The sequence below is a fragment of the Dendrobium catenatum genome, unplaced genomic scaffold (genome assembly GCF_001605985.2).
Source record: "Dendrobium catenatum unplaced genomic scaffold, ASM160598v2 fragScaff_scaffold_515, whole genome shotgun sequence".
Classification (NCBI taxonomy): domain Eukaryota; kingdom Viridiplantae; phylum Streptophyta; class Magnoliopsida; order Asparagales; family Orchidaceae; genus Dendrobium; species Dendrobium catenatum.
In genome coordinates this window covers 116,729-138,305 of record NW_021318977.1, presented here as the reverse complement: position 1 = coordinate 138,305, position 21,577 = coordinate 116,729, and the positions used below count along the sequence as shown (strand labels likewise).

General features: G+C 35.8%; 2 protein-coding genes across 2 annotated transcripts in view; one reads left to right on the top strand and one right to left on the bottom strand.

The window, feature by feature from the left end:
* Positions 1 to 6: 6 nt before the first annotated feature.
* LOC114579574 lies at positions 7 to 1,156 on the top strand. The gene is made up of 2 exons (XM_028694620.1): positions 7 to 385; positions 451 to 1,156. The coding sequence occupies exons 1-2, from the start codon at positions 179 to 181 to the stop codon at positions 991 to 993; spliced, it is 750 nt and encodes a 249-aa protein (XP_028550453.1). The 5' UTR covers positions 7 to 178; the 3' UTR covers positions 994 to 1,156.
* A 6,294-nt stretch (positions 1,157 to 7,450) lies between these two features.
* Positions 7,451 to 21,577, bottom strand: part of LOC110116506 (serine/Arginine-related protein 53) — a 34,783-nt gene continuing 20,656 nt past the window's right edge. Inside the window, exons 2-6 of the mRNA XM_020850127.2 lie at positions 19,288 to 19,339; positions 18,122 to 18,214; positions 8,097 to 8,161; positions 7,867 to 8,022; positions 7,451 to 7,780 (exon numbers count right to left, since the gene is read on the bottom strand). Of these exons, the coding sequence (XP_020705786.1) occupies positions 7,724 to 7,780; positions 7,867 to 8,022; positions 8,097 to 8,161; positions 18,122 to 18,214; positions 19,288 to 19,339 (423 nt within the window). The 3' untranslated portion in view covers positions 7,451 to 7,723. The remainder of the gene's footprint in view (positions 7,781 to 7,866; positions 8,023 to 8,096; positions 8,162 to 18,121; positions 18,215 to 19,287; positions 19,340 to 21,577) is intronic.

The following is a 21,577-nucleotide window of genomic DNA, read 5'->3' as shown; positions in this document are numbered from 1 at the left end:
TGGTTTGGAGAATTTCAGGTATATTTTTTTTTTGTATGATTTCAAATATATGATTTAATTTGTACTAATCTTTTTGATATTGCCTAAATTTGTACAGAAAGAATTTAGGTGGTTGCCTGAGTACAGCACGAGGATCAGATCTAATTTTGAGAGGAGAGGAGCGACCCGTCTCAGAGACATGTTCACGGACATTAGAAAGTCCGGGCAGAGGCCTAATTGGATTGGAGAGGGCGTTTGGGCAGATTTGAGTAGTGCTTGGGCTACCCCGGAGTTTATAAAAATGAGAGAGCAGAATAAACAGAACAGAGCCTCTGACTGCGGCGGTTTAGGAAGCTCTCTTCATACTGGTGGATCTGTACCTCATACAGAACATAGGCGGCGACTGGTAAGTGTTTTGAATTGGTTTATTACATATATTTATGTTAGTATAACTAAGCATCAAATTTTCAGAAAGCGCACCTGGGTCGGGAGCCAACACCATTGGAGCTGCATACAAGAACTCATCAACATCAAGCTGACCAGAATTGGGTTGATGAGAAATCTAAGAAGGCTCATGTGAGTAAAATTTTTTGGATTTTTAGAATAAATATTTATTTTAATAAAACTATTTGTAACTTGCAGGATGATTTCTTACGAGTTAGAGAAAGTAGGCAGTCCACTGGCGAGGGATCATCTTCTGGATCGGCCCATACTTCTGAGTATCAGACATGGTCAGAAGTTGTTGGTGGAAGACAGAGGGGGAGGGTATATGGCATGGGTTCACAAGCTTTTGCTATTGAGTCCAGTTCATACACCTCTGCATTCCATGATCCAAGTGGAGCTGAAGAATCTGTAAGTGAGAGGGTTGCAGCACTTACTAGAGAGATTGAAGAGATGAAAAGGGTTCAGAATGAAATGCAAGCAGAGTTGCAATCCTACAGAGCTGGAAAACAAAGGAAGAAGGACCAACAGGAGCAGCCATCTGCAGACAGTGAGGATACCGATGATGATTAGATGTTTATTATGTTTGATGAATGTATTAATTAGAACTTGTAAACTTCTGAACTGGTGATTGTAGCATTATTAAGAACCATTCTTGTATGAACTTGTGATTGTAATGTTGTGATGAATTTTGTATTTTCTGGTTGTGATGAATATAGCGGCGTGTTGCCCAACATATATATGCTTTTTCTGCAGGTTTAGACTTTAGGGTGAACCTCCCTCAAATAGAGGGGATGCTGTCAATTTTTTTTTTCAGGTGCTACAGGTTTCCGGCGGCTAACAGGCGGTTTAGCCGCCGGAAACTACGATACCAGACGGACAAGATAAAGCCGCCAGTTATATTATTAAACCGCCGGTACGTACCGGCGGCTTACCGACGGCCGCCGGCGGTTATACGATGTACGCACGACGGTTTAAACCGTCGGTAATACCGACGGCTATAACCGCCGTCCACCGCCGTCTAACGGTGCCGTCCGGCGGTCTAATGAACCAGACGGGTATTGGCCGCCGGCAAACCGCCGCAAAAATAAACCGCCGGTAACAAGCCGTCGGAATTGGTTTCCTACGCCGTTTTTACCGGCGGTTAACAAACCGCCGTTAGACCGCCGTTAACGTAAAAAACCGCCGGTAATTCTACACTAACTGCCGATTATCAGCGTTTTTCCTGTAGTGCTAGTGATGATCATCATAGTCGAATGCAAGTTGGATCTCTAAACTTCTTAAAATCTCTAATCTTTCTTCAATTTTAGCTACATATTATAGTTCTATGCCCCATTTCATGTGAAGAATTAGGGTGTATTTATAATTTTTTTATGACATTTTGTTAGTTTTGGCGAAAATTCCAAAACACAATCAGATAGTCCACATTAATTCTCTTGATCTTAGGAACATTCTTTTAATATATAAGTGACTTAATGATCTTAAAGAGTGATTGTGGCCCTCAATTGAATTTATCTTGTATAGACATGCCTTCTGACAATAGCATGCAAAACTTAAAAATTATTTGATCCATCAATTAATGTCATGAAATTTCTAAATATATTTTAAATGCTTAATTTGAATACATATGGAGTCTCATCAGAACTATTTTTTTTTCATTTGTTTGGTTACTCAAAATATTAAATTCAAATATAACTTTATAAAAATTAACATTCATATAATTTAAATTTAACTCTAAAAGTTTTCAGTTTAGGGTCTGTTTAGTTGCCTGAAAAAAAGGAATGCAGTATAAAAGTAATACTTTTGAATTGTTTGGATGACTTTAAATGGAATGCATGATATACTATTTTTGTTTGATTTGAACTAAAATGAATGCAATGTAAAGTACAAAAAGGTTGTGGCCAGGGTGGCTGATGGAGGTCGGCAACCGACAATGGAGGGCGATGGCATATAGCTAGTGGTGGTCCGTATTGGCTGGCAGTGGTGGGTGGTGGTTAGCCGACAGTGGTGGGAAGTTGTAGGTGGCCTATGCTGGCGGGAGGAGATCAGATGTGTATGTTGGCTAGAGGTGGGCGGTGGTGGACCACAGCTGGTAGTGGTGTCCACTAGACGGAGGTGGCCCATGAAAACTTACGGTAATGGCTTGCAATGGTCGGCAATGGTGGCCATTGCTAGCCAAAAGTGGTTGATCATCTCCCTATAAGATAAGCCCCTGTATTTAATTATATCGCCTAAGAGAATAGTCTTGATTAAATTTAAAATTAAAGATTTTTAAAATTTATATAGATTTAAAGAAATTATTGGGCTATTTGATTTCTATGCACATCTTGTAGATTATAAATTATATAGTAGAATTTTGGAATTTAGATTTAGAAATGATAAGAAAAGATGTACATAGAGAGAGGTATATACAATCTAGACTTGCATAGAGTGAGTTTCCAGCTAATAATCCTTAAACATAAGAATCCTTGTATGTTTGAAAAAATTGGTAAGCTTTATCCTAAAAATCAAGGAGTAATTATTCAGAAAATTTAAATTAAATTCTATATAGCATACTTACAAAAAATAGAAACTACTCATATGATGAAAATAATGCATGAGATAATAATATTTAAAAGAGAATATTTTACTAATTTATAAATTTGTAATGTATAACCCAGGGTCTGCAAGAAAGTAATGTTAATCAGGCCCCACCAACCACAAACCTAGATTCTAATCCAACCATATACATATAAAATCAAATATAACTACTTATGGTCTTCAAGTTCCAAGTCTTCTATGGAATTTCAAAAGAGAATATCCTCTCAAAGAGAGGACATTGCTTTTTGGAGTGTATATATATAAGCAGTTGCTTTTAACCCTTTTTCAACTCATGACAATGTACAACTCGATCTATATACAAAAATCTAAAACTTTTATATTTTACATCTCTTTATCATATACATCATCCTTAGATACATTCTGCTTTGCATAAATATAAAGAATTGAATATAAAATGTAGATATAATGGTGCAATGTAAGCAGTTATATATACATAAAAGTAAATGTAAATAAATTGCATGACCCTAAATTCATTCACTCCGCACCATGCTGCATAAACAAAAAATAAATTTGATATTCAAATTTGTAGCAAGCAAACACACATGGGTACCCTCTAAGCAACGGTACCCTCAATCAAACCAAATCAATAAACTTGCCTAGCCTAGGCTAAAGTTGATTGTCCTAGAAACCATATAAGTTTGTGGAAGATGTTGTATGGCTTTGATGTCCTATAGAACTTTAATGTTTAGATTGCATGTATTTTTAATGTTTATTCATTAAAGGTCAAAAGGAATTTTAATTAAAGTTTAATTGATATGTATTTGTATTTATTATTTTTATTTTTACTATTCGAGTTTTACATGTTGAGGTTGTTTATTTAATTTTAAAGAACTTATAGACTAATAACCCCCAAAGTACAAGGGTTATTAATTTATAAATAAGGCTTTAAATGAAACACCAATCATCTATGCATGAAAGATGCTCATATGGGAGCCTTTGAAGATTTACTAGAGATAGAGAAAAAACCTTATAAATTTAATACACATGCCCTCTAAATGGAAGCAAGCATAGTATATAGGTCGGTGTATTTATTATTATTTGAATATCCCCCAATCTAATGTATTAGTTCCCTCCTGAAAGGAGTCATGCACAACACATCATGAGGGTTCTTTTGGTTATTTAAAGTGTATTAAAGGCTTTGAAATTAAATGTTAAAATGCCCTCCAAAAGGAATAAAAAATTTGGCATAAAGGAAATTCATTTATCCCAATTTAATTATCAAAATTAATTAATTAAAAAAATTATAATCAATCATATCATCAAATTAATTTATTTTAAATTAACTAAATTTTAATTCAAGTTTTATAATTTTATTGAATTATTTTGAATTTTTAAGGTATTATTGAATTTTTAATAAATTTAATTTAATTTATAATTTATTATTAATGAATTCGCTATTAAATTTTATTCAAGTTTGAATTTTAATTTTTAATGATTGTATGATTGTTTCAAAGTTGATTGAAAGAGATTTGGTATTTTTATGTATTTTAGTTGATTTATTGAAATTTAGTACTTAATAAAGGGTTAATTGATATAATCATTATTATAAGATCAATTAATGGCAAATCAATGTGTAGTTAATCCTAGAGTGTAATATCATTAAGTTTTCTATGTTTAATATTCCATCTAAATAAGTTGTTTATGTGAATCCTAGATTGGCCTAAGTTAGCTAGACTTGATCCTTAAATATTGTCTTTAAGTAACACTATTATTGACATGGGATTGCAATCAATGTTTTAAACCCTTGAACATATGTAAACAAATCACAACAAATTTGTGTGCTAAATCTAAGAAAAATGAGAATGGATGAATTTCCAAATATTAAGGCTAAGAGTTAGCTTAGTTATTTGGAAATTCAATCAATGAATAATCACGATGCAATTAATTATTAAATATCAAGCATATGCCATTGAATTCATTTAATCATGATAAAGCTCTATTTATTGAATTCATTTAACCATGATACACTTGACAGCTTCTAAGTGGTAGTTTCAAAAATCATGGCGACGACCAATCATTGGAAGGATTGTGCAGTGGCACAAAATCAATGTGGTGGCAGTTCGCCACTCATCAACCAGTGGTTGCTTCATACAATTTCACTAAACCACAAAGGAATGATCAAGATCGTTGATTCCGCACCTTAGAATCAATGGTTCTAATCAAAGCTGGATAGGAAGCGGAATGACTAGCCAATTGATGCGGCTTTGATAGAAGATAAAATGACTGAATCTGAGCCGTTGATCATAAGATTAATGGTTCATATCACGTGTAGTTCATGCATAGCATAATTAAAGCCTTAAATGATGAAGAGTTCTTTCATATTTAGAAATACTAAACAATATTATGGGTCAGGTCAAGGACAATGAGGTGTCAAAGCTAAACTTGCCTTCATATGGGAGATGGGACCACTTGATCAGTTTAGGTTTAATCCAAGGCTTAGGGTTGGTTTAGGAATGGTTGAAGAACCTCCTAGAAGGTGTTTAGGCAGCTGGGGTAGAGGACCTTAGAGGGAAAGTCAAATTACTAGGTAGTTTGACCACGTTTGTAGCCATTTGGACTACTTGTTGATTGGTCAAACAGTCAACCATTACTTAGGTGGACATGGGAGAGTGTGAAGGTGCTGGTTGAGTGAACTCCAAGGGGCTTGAAGGGATGGCTTAAGTGTATAAGCGAGGGAGTCTGTGTAGTGAGTTTTAACCAAGTTTTAATGAGTTGACTTGATCAAATCCTATGGATTTGACTCACCCATGGCTTAGATATGTTCAAGCCATGGAATGGAGTGATTGTGAAGGCTTGATGAAGTTTGGAGAGTTTAATTTGTTTGAATGAATTGATTTGACCCAAGCATATGTCTAGTTGACCAAGTCAATTATTGACTAGGTCAAGGTGAGCAGTAAAGTCCAAATCCCTAAGAGTAAGGCTCAGTGAGATTTGATGGAGATTAGAGCTGATTTGAGGTTTAATTAGACAAAGATAATGTGTATGATCAATTGAGCTAGCTTGGGCCATATTAGGTCAATCACTAGCTTAGGAGCTATTGATGATTGATTTGAGGTCAAGAAGTCAGTACGTTGAGCTACATAGCTACATGGAAAGACTGCAGGTGCATGTGATTGAGTGTTGATTGAATGTTGTAATTTCATCCTGATTGCATACAAGATTAGAGATCTAATTAATTTATTAATTAATTACTTTATTTATTTATTTTTGAGATCTAATTAGTTTATTAATCACCAATAGGATTGAAACTTGATTGAGTATATGATTGATTGCATGTTGATTGAAAGTTGGAGGTGGTTGAGGTGCTTGTAAACCGAAAATGATTGAAATGTTGATTTGAAGTGTATGTTTACTTGAAGTGCAGGTTGATTGGTTGAAGTGTAGACTTGAAGATAGACTTTGGTTGATTGGCTGGAAATTTGATTGAAGTGATTGAGAGTTGGGTGATTGTCAACTATCAGGTTGGCAATCAAAGGTGGTCATAGGTGTTCGGTAACGGTCGGTGGTGGCCGACAACGACCAGTTGTCATGGCAGTGGCGATGACGGTGAGTTTGCCATGTATTTGATAATTACCCAAATCGAAAAAAAAAACTTCAAATGCATCAAAAATAAATTCGTTGCTGTATTCCAAATGCACTGAAATTTTACTCAACATTCCTTTTACTTCAAACCAAAGACAAATATTTTCAAAACCCCTAAATTTGAAATACTTTACACCTTTTTTTTGCAACAAATCAAACATTTACTTAAATATTATATCAAAATTCTTGATTATGTGAATTTTCTATGACATGTCATTTTTCATTGTAACGTCTAACAAAGATTTTAAGAATAACGTATACAAGTGAGAATTGTTTATTTTTTGTTTAGTTTTATTTTAAAATATAATTTAAATATTGCAGAAGTTCTCCTAATTTGTTGAAAATTCATTTGGTTTAATTTTTTAATTATCTGAATTATTCCTTACTGATTTATTATCATTTCATACTAAAACAACAACAACAACAACATCAAGTATTTGTACATTTGTGCTACTACGTGAGGTCGGCTACTCATAAATAATAAACATGAACTAAAAATATATTTTAACTTAACATTTACTAATATTATTAAAAAGTTTGTGAGCTTAAATTTTATAATTATAGCATTATTTTTTTGTCCATACAATTAAACCCTAAAGGGCCTAAACTATGTTAATTAAAATGATTATTTGTTATAGGTTGAATTTCTTTCACTTCAAATTTTTTTGTATACTTGTTTAACACCTATAAATTTTCAATAAAAAATCGCATGATTTTATTGAGTTCATTTGATATATTTAGCTGATCTTATGCCAATTCAGTTTAATGAGACTGCTTATTCATATTAGACCACCACCGGAGAGATACTATGTCTTCACAAACTGATGGCAGGAAAGGAATAGAGAAATCAATCACAAATCTTACAGAAGAATAAAACATAACTTCCATTTAACTTTGAAAACACGCCTAACAAATCAGCAACCACAATTTTCATATATTTCTTTACACAATAACGCCTAATAGATTCGGTGTGAAGACCACTTATTGGAGACATCTTTGTGCAAAATTATAAAAAACAACTTATGAATATTTTGCACTTGCCCAAGGCAAGCAGGTAACATTTTCAATTTAGCAGAACCGTAGTCATTTGTGAGGAAAGTAACTTGAGGTATCAATCAAATCAACTCTTAAATCTCCCAGCTCTGTCTCGCCAAGAGCCTTGTTGTAGCGCTAGCACCTGCAATCCATATCAGAGAACATTTCTAAAACTGAAAATATTTATTTTCTGTAATTAAAAACTGCAAATGTTATTCAGTCGTTTGCCTTATCACTTATCAGAAGATTGCTGTCTTGATTTTCATGGTCAGTATTTTCTGCTGCGCCTTTACTGGTTTCAGATTCTGGGAGAGTTGGCTCCATTGCTGAAGCTCCGAACATTGCTTCATCATGTGCTGCTTTGATCTGTTCCTCGCGTTTAGCCTGTAGCATAGAAAGATCTCAGTTATATTTATAAAAATAATTTATTTGATGGTGAAATGTTAAAGATAACAGACCTGCACTGCAGAAAACCGAAAACTATTACCAATCTCTTTGACTAGAGAAGCATCATCTTCGGCCACTGATGATAAAGAATTATTTGATTAACAAAGTGATCACTAAATAATATAACAAAAGTACGTTCATACAGTCCTAGAATGGTGCCCGAGTACGTTCATTTACAAACAAGGATGATTTGAGAAAGATATAGTAGTCATAATTAGTAGCTATGCAAACAAGAGACTTCTACCTTCCTCATTTATCTCAAGAAGAAAATTAATCCATTCAACTAAGCTTAGCCCGTCACATCTTCAGGGACTGTATAAACATCATAGTTGTAGACTTGCAAATGAAGAAAATAATGCGGTGGTATGATCAGAAAATATATAATAGACCAACGGGTCGCTGAGTACCTCTCTTGTTTTTTTTTCCCCTTAATCTACAGTATAACCTTGAGGCTTTCCTTGAAGCAAATAGCTGATAGAAGCTAGAGTTTCATTCAAGCAGCAGGCACAAGACCTAGGCCGGCAGTAGAGGCTGCGTGGTTGCCCTGGAGACAAACCCAAGGTTCCTGGATGGTGGAAGAGAAACATAATAAACGAGGGACTGAAACCTTTGTATTGACCCGTCATTAGAGAAAATAGAGAAGAGAAGATGAATGAGTTAGAGATGAATTATCCTCTGCTTCAGGAACCGTCTGTCCCAATGCTACTGTAAGGAAGAAGAGCTCCGTATAGAGTGCTAAAGCAGCGCACCAGTTGTGCTATAAGATGGCCATGGTGGCTGTACTTGTTGTGGGTGGGCTGAGTAGGCAGATGATTGTTGGAGGCCATAACGGCCTGGTCACACTCGAGTAGGGCAATGTAGCAATGCTGCATGGAAGCAAAGGTGAGCACCTGGAAAGACAGATTGGAGATCATGGGAGCTTGTCAAATTGGCGGGACCGGATATAGGAGAGGTGATGAACAGTAGGGGACGTTAATTCTTCCAAAAAGCATTTTGTAATCAACCACCCAGACATCATCCTTTGACTTTTAACTATGTTTTTAATTAAAGTTGGATTAATTCTTGGCTTGGATTTGATTCTGATTTAAGTTTTAAATGAACATGTTAACCTAAGGACAACAACCAAAGCCCAGCTCAAGTCTTGACCCAAATTCCAGAAAATCAGCAAGAAATCACGCGTACCTGACATTGTTCGGCGCTAACATCATTCAGTTCACACGATTTCTGCTTAAATCCCGCGACAGCTCCTCGATTGTTACCTCATCCACGTCGTTAAATACCCAACCGAGCGAGGCTTTCGGTTGCTCTTCCCCCACACTCGCCTCCTCCCAGATCCGCTGAACTCCATCCCGATACCGACCTCCAAGCCCCCATCTGATCCCTTTGGCCGGAGAGAAATATATATATATATATATATATACCTCACTTCAATGTTTTGATGCTAAGTGCATTTAACATTAATATTAATATTAAGGCTAATATTAATATTATTATTATTATCATAATAATAATAATATAGTTTCTATTATTTTAATATTATTATTATAAATAATAATAATACTATCATTAGTAATATTATTATGAATAATAATATTATTATTATTAAAAAAAAAGATCATTCTCTCGTGGCTTGCGACGGGCTAACAAACCACCTACGTGCTCACGTAGCGTAGTAGAGGGAAATCGGCGCAGCGCTTGCGACGACCTAAAATAATCTTCTTCAATGCTAGCAACGAGCCGACAAACCCCCTACGCGCTCACGTAGCGTAGTAGGGAGGGAAACTGGCGCCGCGCTTGCCGCAAGGGGAATATATATATAATAAGTACCTTCAAACGCTCATGTAGTGCAGCGGGGGAAAAAATTATGCTCTTTTTAAAATGTGTTTGAAACCTTTAAACGCTCATGTAGAGGGCAAGGATAAAATAAAAAAATGCAACCGCGGTGTCATTTGACACGTATCTGAAGCGCTCATGTAGCGTCGAGGGGAAGGCTGCCTCTTGGTTTTTTCCCCTAAACAGGGGAGACGCCGGGAGGCTGCCAAAATTTTGTCTAAAATTAGACAAGGACTTGAACAAAAAGTGGACTTGGACTTGAGCTTAAATATTGACATTAAATGAACTAAAACTAAGCTTGAACTTGAATGTGGACCGAAGCTGACAAGAATAAGGGATGCACTAGTACTCAAACTTGAACTCTAATTTGAGCAAACATAAAGAACCTTCACTCAAATTGAACATCAATCAAACTTGCAAACATCGAAGTTAAGCTTGAATGAACATTCACAGGGGACTTGGGCAATTTGGACCAAAATTCAAGTGAATCATAACTTTGAACTTGGACCTCTGTTTAAAATTGCGCAATAAGAGGCGCGCCTTGAGGCACGCCTCTGCGCAATTTGACCCAAAACCACCTCGAGGCTTACGCAATTCCTCTCCTGGCTGAGGCGTATGCCTCACTTGGACTGAGGAGCGCCTCAAAGGTGCAATTGCGCAATTCTGGCAAAGGCGTATGCCTCATAGAAACGGCCCCACCCACTTAAAATGAAGACTTTTCTTCCTTAATCCCGCACGACTCCCAGTTATCCCGAAACTTTCCTTCCCGCAGGGTGTGTTCGCGAAACAGAGAGCTTCCCGCACCCGTCGGCTTTCCTTCCCGCCGCCTCTCCCGCTGGCGCCGCCTCTCTCCAGCGAAGTTGAAGGTCCGGCCGCCCTCTAGGAGTACTCCACAATCGATTTTAGTTTTTTTTTTTTGTAGTTTAGGGTTAGATTTTTCAAGTGAAAGAAATTATAGGGTTTTTGATTTTTTGAGATTTTTTGTGTATTTTTGGATTTTTGCTTTAGGAAACATGGTTAGAGGAAAAGAAAAGTCGAATAAGTCATTGGGACATGATTTTATTGCATCTATTTTCTTACTTTCCACTATTTTCATATATCATTTAGATGTTTTTATTATAAGATAGAATATTGCTATTATTTACCTGCTAAAACCCTTAATTTCTCATTTACGCAATTCTGTGTTCGTGAGGCTTACGTCTCAGACCGCCTCGAGGCTTACGCCTCGCCTCACGGACGAAAACCGCCTCGAGGCTTAATTACACAATTTTAAACATTGACTTGGACAAAATATAAAGATGAGCAATCAATAGAGAGTTTGGCTTGAATCATTGTACCAAATTCCTAATGAAGGCTATAAAATGACTATTTCAATTGAAATACAAATGAATAATGATATCAAACTAATCATAAACTATCTTTGAGGACAAAGAAGTTGCAAATGAAGTCTATTTGCAAGCAAGTAAAAACTCATGGTGAAATCAATTCTCAAAGCATTCAAATGAACAACGATGAATGGACACAATGCTTGTAATAAGCAAAGCTTCAAGAGGAACTTGCAAGCAATCATCAACAAGGAAGAAATGGACATACAACAACATGTTCATGATTTATAATATGAAATTTCTTTAGTGGACATTAAGGATTTGTCACTTTGATTGGGGAGGTAATTGTCATCAAGCAAATTGACCATACAAGACTCCAAATCATTTTCAAGTAACAAGCAAGTGACTCATGATAAATGGATATTCAAATGCCACTTGTTTGCAAACAAACAAGAATAAGCAATAATCAATTGAATGGGAGAGACAAGTAGTTGACTGATTTGAGGAAATTGCATCGACTGCACGGATGTATGATGAGTACAAGGATAGTCGACATCTTTGTGCAAATGAGCAAGCGAAGTTTATAAATGATGAACATTGGAGGATATGTGCAATCAGTTGCATGTGAATATCAATTAAGAAGGTATCAGGAGACTATCACCAATGAGCAAGGTGCAATGTAGTGTTATGAAGCAAGATGATTGATGCCATCCATATATTACTAATGTCTCCTAATCATGAATCAACTAGTAATTTAATGATAAATATGCAAATGAACATGCAAGAATCCGTAGTGGATAAAGGATCTCAGGGACAATATGTTTGTAAGTAAAGTTCAGAATGAGAGGTATGATGGCAAGCTCACAAGCAATAACATAAGGTCTACATCCTTTTTTATTTTCTTACCAAAGTGACGACAGAAAGCCTACGATACGCACAACACATCGTCTACAATCTACTTACGGGTGGCAGTTGCTACAAGAACTAGAGGCACAAGAAAATACATTAAATCTATGAAATCTCTCCCATAAGCAAAATACCTACGAACTGTCTTAGCAAGGATACCGTAGCATCTCTACAGCTAACAACCATCCAATGGAAAACAAATATATTAACTTTCTTCTAACCAAAGACGAAGGGTATATATCAAATGCAACAAAGAGATATAAGTATAGGAGCTCCTACGAGCTACTATAGGAGACCCCTATGCATCCAATATGATTGTCGACAAGAAAAGTGAAAGAGGATTGTAGTAAATGCAAGCACCTATGAAAGAGAGCAGGAAATTAGTTTAGTGCACAACAATCCACCTGCAAAAAGCAACCAGTAGTGCACGACAGTCTACCTGTACAAAGCAGCAAATAACTCAATCCATAAGCTACTACAACACGCCACAGAATCTGCAACCCGTATACAAGCAGACAGAAGGCGTGTACGAGCTTCCGAATAGAACGTTGTATTGAAATGGCGGTCATCTATACAATTGATCAAAATTAAATATCTGAAGAAGCACTCGCACATGCACCGTAGTTTGTATATACATAGGTACACTAAAGGGGTAAGTGCAATCATAAACCCGCATGGGCCCTGGCTAGTGTGTTATAAGTTTACACGTGACATCTAGGGATGCTACGCAGGTTAATAAATTTGAACCTGATCCTCCTAAGCAGATAAGTAGGAGTCGACAATGTTCAACAAATAATTACAAAATAGCTCCAAACACCTGCATGGGCCCCGACGAGCGTGTCTTAAATACACACGTAACATCTAGGGATGCTGCGCGGGTCAATAAGTGAATTCAAGTTTGAACCTGATCCTTCTGTGCGGATCAATAGGAGTCGACAGGGTTCGAACCATCAAACAAATATACGGTTGTGGGGCCCGGTATATTTGTTCTAATATATTCATATTAGGCCTTCAATGCCTATAACAAAAAAAATTCACTAATAAAGGCATAAAGCTTGCAAAACTCGATCCTCTGTCGACAGCACAATAGAGTCGACAAGGTTCAATCCATAAACATTTTCAAATGGAAGTGACCCAAACATCCCGATGATGGCCGTGTTGAACTAATATCTCAACCGGATGGGCTAACTTCAAATACTTTCAAGTGTCACCCAAATACCCACAAAGTCCAAAATCAAAGATTTCAAAGATCATCAAACTCTAAGATATTTAAATTTGAAATCAACCATCAAATCATTTAAAGCAAAATCCATCCACCCTTCACAACAGTTTGCAAAGATAGACAAATTAAAATTTACTTCAGCTCACAAAGAGCTAATGCCTAGTCGAAAATATCACTATGATCTATTCTCAAACAATCTCCTGCCAGTAAGGACACGGTACATGTCCTCTAACCGGCGGGTTTTGCCACCAAATGACACCGTAGGATAAACGGTTATGACCCGAGGTCCTCTGAACCGAGTGATTTTGCAGCCAAATGGCACCACAAAATACCAGTTATGGCCAGAGCCAATACGTTCCTTATTGTTATCAAATCCTTGAGATATGAATCAATAGGATATGATCGATAGGGCATAAAACCCTCTGTTAGCTAAGGTGGATTCAAATTTGTCCCCTTATGCAAATATCCACCCTAAATCTACAAGGTCCCCTTGGATGAAGCAACCCATGGTTGCCAACAAGGATCCTTCTGTCAGGTTGGGTCGACTACCTCCTCTGACTAAGTAGACCAGGGATCATGATGGCTCGGGACGACGGAACCATGGGATCTTGATCGGGTCTATCATCCATTCCCCCACCATCCGCTTTAAGTGCAATATGGTGAAATTTCTATTTTAAACATCAAATCTTCTTACTTTCCTAATTTCCATACCCAAACTCAATGCTGCTACTATATACCAGATAACACGTATTTATACGTATCTGATTGACGACTAGCCTTAATAGAAAGTTCTCTCCCGTTATCGGGAGGGGTAATTAACTATAGGGGCTTGTGCCTATAGGAAACCAAAACTCAGATCATAAAATCCTTGCAAAATGAGGGCGAAATCTCTGGGTAGTGTCTTATCTACAAACCAACCTGCCTTCCAAAATTTACCCCGAAACTTAATCCGTTAAAACTCTCCCAGAAAAAGAAAAAGCAACTGCCAGGCGGAGGCTGGGGCCGAATTTTCGGAGCCCACAGAACATACATGATTTCTCATTTTGTAAGTAATAAAAAATATAGCCCAGACGCACATAGCTAGCAGATGAGTCTAGATGACTTTTCCTTTTGTGAGTAATCCAAAATCTAGCCCAGATGCATATAGCTTCAGCTGCAAGCAGGTATGGGTTTTCTTAAAATGAGTTGCGATTAAGGCTGAGTGAATTAAATTGATCTAAACAGCTCAAATTAGTAATTTAAATCCAAGAGGATCAAATCAGCTTGGGCGTTTTGAATTTAATTCAAAGGTATCAAGATCCAATTTATATGAGTGCAAATAATTTTAATCTAAATGGATTCTGGCGAACTTGAGTAGGTTGAGATTAAACTCGAATTAGTTTGGCCGGTCTCAGGCAGTCCTGGTAATCAGATATTAATTTAAGTTCACTTTAAAATAACCAAATTACGTTATATCAGTGATAAAGTATCCAAATTGTCATAAATGATCTCTAATTGGACCTATTTTTAAACCACTTGAGTGCTTTTAAATTCAATTAAGCTTGTCTTAGTTAACACATTACTCAATATAACCGAGTAAAAGATTTAATAATCTCAAATGATTTAGCGAAGCCGGGATTTCCTGACTGGAATAATCTCTAACCATATGATTAAACCAATTTTGCTTATGCAAGTCCTTGTAAAGAGGGACCTTCCTGGATGCCATATTGGGTGTACCAAGCTACTCCTGAGCTAATAGACACGCAATTGACTTGAATCGCCACCCTAGCCAAGTCTTAGATTTCTCAATTTAATAGTTTGAGTTAATTGAGCTTAAGAGATTTAGTGTTGGTTTTGTGGATGGACTTGCAGGAGGAAACAAGAGCGTGTTGACTAGGTAATTTAGAGTAGGATATATTATTATTTTGTTATTCTCCTTGTTTTTTTAAATGGTTGGCAGAGGTTATGTATATAAAAGTTGGTAGAGGGTTTGGCAAGTTATAAGGTAAAGATGATAAACTTTGTTTATATATATATAATAAATTTAGTTATAAATTAATTTAAAAAATATTAATAAGAGATGAGTTGGCTCCTCGTATAATTAATCATTTTTGTGCATCTTGGTATGTGTGTCGTCACCTCGTGCTCGCGCTAATTTTCACACTTTCACTCATGTGAAAGTCCTAGCAATATTACAATTATTTATGAATATTCTCAACGTTCTGTACACAACGACGAAGTCCGTTTTATGAACGAACGTCGTTTGGGCAAAGTCGCATAATGTTCTGTTTGTAGACTGCTACTTTTGACCATCTTCACCTGACACGCATGTGAGAGGTCCTCCCTGAAGTAAATTCAACATTTTGAAAGCATCGGGGTAGCCTATTTCATGATCAGACGTAATTTGGGCAAGCAATTTTATGCCACGTCACACCAGCTAATAGTCATTTTTTATCGTCATTTAATCAAGTCGTTAGCAAGCGGCTCCTCTTTAGTAAATTCGATGTTTTGAATGCATCAATGTATGTGATCTATTTTGCAATCAGATAAAGTTAAGGTAATTTCAACCATAGTCGAGCCATCTCAATGTTCGTTCAACGTGATGATATGCCCTTTAATTGTTGCTCTCTTCGCATTGGCTCGGACTCGACTTTGGAATGTATATGGAGGTCAATAGTCATCTCCTTATGCTAGCATGAAGCCTAAGTTTTGTTTTTTTTTAGTAAACTCTTTCATTTACCTTATTTCTTCTAAATATCTTATTATTGACTAGTTGATATTCTTGATTTTGTTAAATTTGATATAACTGTGATTCTAAATATGGTGAATAAATTGCAATTGCTATTTCTGATTGATTTCTTACTATGTATTTCATCATTGCATTATTCTTTGGATAATAATTCATGTATTTTCTGAGTTGCACCCAAAGAAAAGAAATGGCTTATTTAATGATTTTTGAATTGTGAATCCTAAGTTCTCTTATAAGATCTACATTTATTCCATTATTCTAGTTACTTTAGAAACCCTAGATCATAGGGCATCACATGTCAAGTTATATCTTCTATAAAAAATAATAATAATAAATAAATAAATAATTTCTATGTCAAGAAGAACATGATGAGATAACTTCAATAATGTTTTTGAACATCCGTCTAGGTTTGGATGCTACACGCTCTTGTTCTTTGGGGTATGGTTTTTAGCATCTCTCAAATTGGTATGAAACAAGAACGTTGTTCCAATACAAGCTTGATCCAAATCAAGGGAGAATGAGTAAGAAGTTATCCAAATCAATTTTTCCAATGTGGAAGAGGGGTATAATGATAAGAAACTATTTTTTTTTTAGTGGAATAAGTCTAAGAGATGGGAGGATCGAACTAGGTTGGTGAAAATAAAGAAAAACTAGGCTTAAAGAGAGACCTGATAGAGTGATTACACTTGGTTTTCTATATTACCGACTCATAGGCTTGGTGAGGCATGTTTTCTATTCCCCGCATCATCACATATTTCCAAGGCTGAAAAAAAGCTAATGTAACGAGCAGGAGATAAGTTTCACCTCAGGAGGACTTGCAAAGAGCTTATCGAGAGAGGTAGAGAGAGGGAGAGAAGAAGATTTTAGAATTGACGGTACTTCTGATAAATTTCTAAAATTTGTACGTAAGGGCTGCTAATTATAGGTAACATAGCAGTAATAATGTGTTATCAGAGAATTCATTTAAAGTCATGATACAAACAAAACTTATATACTACCGTGGAAGGAGTTGTTATATTGGGGAATGTTGAATATCTTCTTTTTTGCTCGAGGGGGTAGGGAGAAAGAAATTAGAAAAGGAGCCCTTGATAAGTAATGAATGAAGTGTTGTTTCAATTTGTTTCTATAGTTTAGGATAAATATTCTTATTTGTAGATTATTATGTAATAGCATTAAGTATAAGTTGGAATGTACATTGCACTGGATGAAATTTTGGGCAGTAATTTTAGCAATTATTGGCAAACATTGAAGTTATTATTCGGATGCATTCTATTTAGCAAGCATGCACAAAAAAAAGTATTCAAGAGTTAATGATTTGAACAACATTAAAATGAATTTGTGCAGAATTTCAAATTTTACCGCTCCTGTAATCAACCCTCAAATGCAACAAGAAAGGGAAACAGCATAAAGAAAAAGAATGAAATACAGCAACACATCATGATTTTGGTTCCATTTGTTAGATGCGTGAAAGATCTTGAAAACAGAATAACCATCAAAGTCCTACATGGGGTCCTGATTGGATACCCATGCTTTACTCAGACAGGCTTCGCGCACCCACACCCACCCATGGTGACTTTCGGGATGCTATACCGACATATACCCACCCACTTTCAATGCTTTTTGAACACAGTATGTCACGGACTAATGGCCTTGAGGCTTGTTGCCCTTTGCTTTGATTGCAACTTTCTAGTCGCATATCAGAATTTATCGTAGTCGCAGCGTGGTTAAGTGTTGCACACTACGTAGTGAAGATTACAGTAATATAATATATATAATGATTAGCAATGTAAATCAATTTATCCCCCAATGTTGAGTACCCACCCATACTCACCCACACCCATCAACAAGGCCATGGGCGTACCCATACCCACTGGATATGGGTGGGTACATGGGTGAGTGTGAGTATGGATACCCAATGCAGGGCTTTGATAAACATGCCCGAGGTTTCACAATGTAGAACAAGTAACTGTAAGGTACTCTCATAAATCTTTTAGGAAGGAAACATGATAAAAAATAGTTTACCCTCAATTTCATCATTGTCATCAAGAGGTGCATCCTTGTTGAAATCAAATCTCTCCCATCCGCTGCTCAATCCCATGGTTGAATCCTTTGCAGCTGCAAGAAATCTCGCATCATTGTGGTACAATTCTCACGATTTAAAATACAATATACCAAATAATACACATCACAAGTCTTTCAGCCATAAAAAAATCATTCCAGAATTATATTTGGAATATTGAAATAAGCTACACAGAAATGTCATTATTGCCAACATAGAAAATGCTTTTCAAGTCATCATGAACAACAACTATCAACCACAAGAATAATTCATTGCATTTTTTATAGCATTTTTCTCACTTACTGCACCACAACACATCATAAAAACTTAAGAAAATAATAAGTGCCACATAAGCTGGGAGTAACTGGAATCAGGAAGGTGACTGGTGAAGTATTGGTCTACCTAAAAATAAAAATAAAATTGAACCATGGCCAAGGAAAATGAAGTAAGTCAGACCTTTCAGAAGCCTTAAAGATGACAGCAAATGCAGAACATCTTCACACAAACAAAAATATAACAAAAGGGGTTCGCTTACAAACAAAATAAGAATACATTGCATTAGTGCGGAAGCCTTTCAAGGAGCAATCATGCAATTGCAAAACGGACAAGTTCATTATTACAGAAACAACTATACCATAGATAAGAAGTGAATAAAGAAATAAGGAAAAAAGTGCCATTATAAAAAATGTTCAGTGTAAGTAGCAACTGATAAATTATACATCTAAATATGGGGAAAAACTATGGCAGCCTCAACATTCAATATATAAATCTCGAAGGAACCAAAGTTACAGATAAAAATCAATCCTTAATAATAATGCTCCTCTCTCATAGATTTTTCGACATTCTCATTTTTTTCTCAGGTAGAGCAAACTGGGAAATTACTGACAGAAGTTCAAATTAAGGACAAAAAACAAAAATGAAGCCAACTCCAGGTTTTGAAGATTACAACAACAACAACAACTACAGGTTTTGAAGGTTTTGAAGGTTTTGAAGATTAAATAGAGAAAAATTCATAGAACATTAAAACCAACGCGTTAACTTAAATGGAAAAATGCTTGCACTATATGCCTAATAAGATCATCAAAAACCAGAAGAAGCTTAGTACAAAATCAATAGTTCAACATAGTACCAGTTTGTGAAAGCTGAAGCTTCATCTTTGCCCTAACTCTTTCTGCAGGGGTCTGGGAGCACATACCAAATAAGCACCAGTTATGCCAAACAAATTGCAATGTGATGAGACTTCACATTTATCATTCATATAAAAGTATTGACTCAAAAATTGGATAAGGAAAGCATGTTGTAAAAGAACAGTGTTTGTTCACTAAAATAAATACTTTTACACTATTCTTTAACAATCATGTGCTTAAAATTTGAGCAAATTAAGAAACTAGATTCATTTTTCTAACAAGATATCTATACCATCAATAAATAAGTTCTAGGTGTGTTAGAGATGCCAGTGCAAATGACCATGCATAATTATCTGCAATAAATATTTAAATTCACTTTTTCTTTTCTTTTTTTCATTTTATTCTTTTAAATCTGGTAGATGTATATGAACTTCGGGGCTATGAAAATTTGAGTTTTTTTAGCACCAGCCCTTGTAGTGAGGGCTTTAAGACATACGTTCTGATTTAAGATAGGTGCAAGCCCCTACAATTAATTACTCCTCTCAACAACAAGAGAGGACTTTCAATTAAGGCTAGTCGTTAAACAGATACTTAGTAGCAGCATATTTAGATGCTAAATTTAAAATTTAAAGTTAAAAATTCACCACTTGCACTTAAAGCGGATAGTGAGAGAATGATGATGGTCAAAATCAAAATCCCATGATTTTGTCGTTCTGGGTTATCATAGTTTCTAATCTACTAAGACAAGGTAGTCGACCCAACCTGACTGAATGATCCTTTTCGGCAGCCATAGGTTACTTCATACAAAGGGAACTTGTAGACTTGAGGTGAGTGTTTGCCTAAGGAATTAATTCAAGTCAACCTTAGCTAACAAAGGTTTTTATGCTCTAGCAATCATACCCTATAATTCATTACCCAATGGTAACTAGCCATTGGGAAATATATGTGCTTTTAGCCATCACCATAAGATAGTGGAGTCATTTGACCAAGCCACTAAGTCAGATAATTGCAATCATAATCGTTTACCATGTGGAACCATTATGGCAAAACCACTAGTTCTTTGCAGAGCTGTCTGGCCAAGCAACCGATTAGAGGACCAGTCATATCGTTTACTGCATAGATCCGTCTGGCCAAACTATGGGGTTTTGTAGAGTCGTATGGTTAAGCCACTAGTTAGAGGACAAATGTCACATTCTTAAGGGTAAATATATATTTAAGAATAAATCTTAGTGATATTCTCGATTTGAACATTCGCTCTTTATGAGCTAGAGATATTCTTGAGTTCATCACCCTCAACAAACGGTTGTGAAGGTTAGATGAGTTTTGCTTAAAGTTTAAATTATTAATTTCAATTTTAAATATTAAAACATTTGAAAGTTCGTTAGGGATGTTAGGCCCCTTATGAACTGGCCCAAGGCTAATTAAGAGAGGGGTGAATTGGTATTTTAAAAAATCTTTCGCAATAAAAAAAAGTCAAACCAAAATCCACCATAGAGAAAACACAATGCGGAAAAATAAATGCGAAAATAATAAATGAAATAACACACCCAAACCTGTTAACAATGGCGCACCATGGCGCAAAGGTCCATTTGGAGCCATGAAAATAGCGCACGGCGCGGCGCGTGCTATTTTGAATATGGCGCAAGCTATATAAAAAATATAAAATAATAAGCATGAATATGAAATATTATTAAAAATGAAAGACAAGCTATCATAATAATAAAAGATAACCATAACATATATAAGTTCGACTAAGTAACATCCAAATATCTCATAATTCAAATATTACAATCTTTTTTTAAAAGATCAAATATGAATTTAATCTACTCTTCTTGGGAATCATCATCATCAGCAAATGTTAAAAAAGCTTCATTATTTTCTTCAACATTGTCTCCTACTTCATAATTCTCTTCATCACCCTCCTCATCATCATTCTCAATAGCAATATCATGCCTAATTGAAGATTCTTTCTCTTTCCCATTAGATCTTTCCCGAATATTATAGCTTTTATCATAAACACCAGTAGCTTTAGCAACACTTGTCCAAGTTAAATCTTCCTCTCCAGCAATAAAGTCATTTTCTTCATCAGACTCATCATCTAATTTTCCTTCACGATGATTGAATCTCCGAATCAGTGCTCTATTATATTTCACATAAACTAAATCCTTTAAGCGACCATGATCCAATTTGCTTCTTCGTTTGCTATGAAGCTGCAATTAAAATATTATTACATTACTATATTATGAACATATATAAAAAATCAACACTTACATTATAAAATACTTACATGTT